The 2,465-nt window shown below is 44.9% G+C and overlaps 1 protein-coding gene across 1 annotated transcript; it reads right to left on the bottom strand.

Annotated features, from left to right (window-relative positions):
- Positions 1-436: 436 nt before the first annotated feature.
- On the bottom strand, positions 437-1,084 carry LOC120056662 (claudin-4-like). The gene has a single exon (XM_039004873.1). The coding sequence runs from the start codon at positions 1,082-1,084 to the stop codon at positions 437-439; it is 648 nt and encodes a 215-aa protein (XP_038860801.1).
- Between the last annotated feature and the right edge of the window lie 1,381 nt (positions 1,085-2,465).

The following is a 2,465-nucleotide window of genomic DNA, read 5'->3' as shown; positions in this document are numbered from 1 at the left end:
CGTTTGTTTATTCCATGTGTAACTCTGTGTTGTTGTATGTGTCGAATTGCTATGCTTCATCTTGGCCAGGTCGCAGTTGCAAATGAGAACTTGTTCTCAACTAGCCTACCTGGTTAAATAAAGGTGAAATAAAAAATAAACACATATTTACACAAAAATACATACAAAACACACAAAACTGCAGACTACATGGGGTTGGTTTAAAGGAATTCAGTTCCTCTTTGGGTTTGGTTCTCTTTCAATGTTAAGTTACATGGAATCTTTAGTCACTGTGGTTCGCTCATCACCATTAAATATCGTCCTCAAACCTTCGTAATACAGAAGCACCATAGTGACTCAGAATACATATATACACAGCTGGATCAGACAGTCTGTCGTGGCAAACAGACTTCTCTCCCTTTCTTCACTCCCTCCCTCTCTTCTCTCTCTTCCTCACTCAGACAAAGTCCTTTCCAGTGGTCGTTGCTGAGGTCTCGGAGCGAGGAGCCTTGTTGTACCTGGCGGTGTAGGAACCCTCATCCTTCTTGGGGCAGTTGCAGCAGAGCAAACCCCCTCCAATCAGCAGCAGGGCAGCGGCCCCCCAGCCCACGTAGAGCGCTCCCCCTAGCTCCCTCTTCTGAGCGCTTACCAGGAGCGGGTTGTAGAAGTCCTGGATGATGCTGTGGGCCGTCCAGCAGACAGGGATCAGGCACAGAACTCCGGCAATGATGAACACCACCCCGGATGCCACACCCACTTTAGCCTTGGCCGCCTCGTTATCCACACAGTTGGTGCACTTGCCCCCGGCTACGGCCAGCAGAATGGCAATAATGCCGGCGAGGATGGCAATGATGGTCAGAGCTCTGGCGGCCTGTAGGTCAGAGCTCAAGGCCAGCATGGAGTCGTAGACCTTACACTGCATCTGGCCCGTGCTCTGGACCACGCAGCTCATCCAGATACCTTCCCAGGAGGTCTGCGAGGTGACTATGTTACTGCCGATGAAGGCGGTAACCCTCCACATGGGCATGGCACAAACAATGATGGTCCCAATCCAGCCTATGATCCCCAAGGCAGTGCCCAGCATCTGTAGCCCAGCCGACACCATCTTAGATCCGATTGCCGTTGGTTTGTCTGTTGGGTCTGAGTGATACTGGACAGCCCTTTGTCTTCCTTTCTGTGTGATGTAGAGGTTCTTTGTCTTCTCTCAGTCTAATCTGAATACAGTGGGTGGTTGTGTTTCTGTGTGTGCATGCTCTAGGTCTGAGTCCCAAGTGGGGAAGGACTACCAGGAGAACAGGTTCTTCTGACCTCCCCCTCCGGGAGAGAGGGAGGGAGGGAGTGAGGGGAAGGGCCGGGCTTGAAATCAGGTCTCTCTATCTCACTTTTTCACTCTCTCTATCTCTCTTAAAGGTCTTCACTTCTACAGTATTTCAATTAAATGTTTCAAGTTTACAATGACATGTGTTTAAGTATTTCTTTTGTTTTAGTGGGGACAGTAACATTAGTAATAAAAAATATACTTTAAGGAAAATGATTTAATACATTTTTTCATTTTTTATTTGTATGTTTAGCTCACGTAATATAATTTAAAAGTATGCATTAAGGTGTCTGTAATAGAATACATGTGGCAAAAAAAAAATATGTTTGTAGATTCCCAAAAAATGTACAATGGGGGAGTGCCAATATGGAGGCATGTTGGCTTCAACATAGAGCCCCCAATAAGTCATCTAGTGTATATATAAATAATTTGTCGGGTCTAGGTCGGGTTGTCCTCAGGTCCATTCGAGTTCAGTTTTGATTGTTCTAGAGTCCGTTTAGTTCCGGGCTCCAACTTTTGGAATCTGGGGAGACCTGTAATCTCTCGCTCTCTCCAGGAGCCGCTGCCTAAGCCAGTGAGGAGGGTGCTTGAGCAGCCACGGAGGAGCTCTTTTCAATATTATGTCCATCTCTGATAGCTACCCAGGAAAGGGCTGAAAATAGCCCATATTAATATATGTAGCCTTATAAATAAGGTTCATGAAATCAACAACTTGTTAACATCAGATAACATTCATATATTAGCCATTTCTGAGGCTCACTTAGATAATTCATTTGATGATACGTACATCAGTAGCAATACAAGGATATAACATTTATAGAAGAGACAGAAATGCTTATGGGGGAGGAGTTGCTGTATATATTCAGAGCCATATCCCTGTAATGCTTAGAAAATATCTTATGTCAAGTGTTATTGAAGTGTTGTGGTTGCAGGTTCACTTGGTACATCTAAAGCCTTTTCTTTTGGGGTGTTGCTATAGGCCACCAAGTGCTAACAGTCAGTATCTAAATAATATGTGTGAAATGCTTGATAGTGTATGTGATGTAAACAGAGAGGTCTACTTTGTTGGGGACCTGAATATTGACAGGTTTTCATCAAGCTGTCCACTCAAGAGGAAGCGTCTTACTGTAACCAGTGCCTGTAATCTGGTTCAGGTTATTAATCAACC

This window comes from Salvelinus namaycush, chromosome 12, assembly GCF_016432855.1.
Source record: "Salvelinus namaycush isolate Seneca chromosome 12, SaNama_1.0, whole genome shotgun sequence".
NCBI classification, from domain to species: Eukaryota; Metazoa; Chordata; class Actinopteri; order Salmoniformes; family Salmonidae; genus Salvelinus; species Salvelinus namaycush.
The sequence above is the reverse complement of the archived record's forward strand: the minus strand, read 5'-3'. Positions and strand labels throughout refer to the sequence as shown.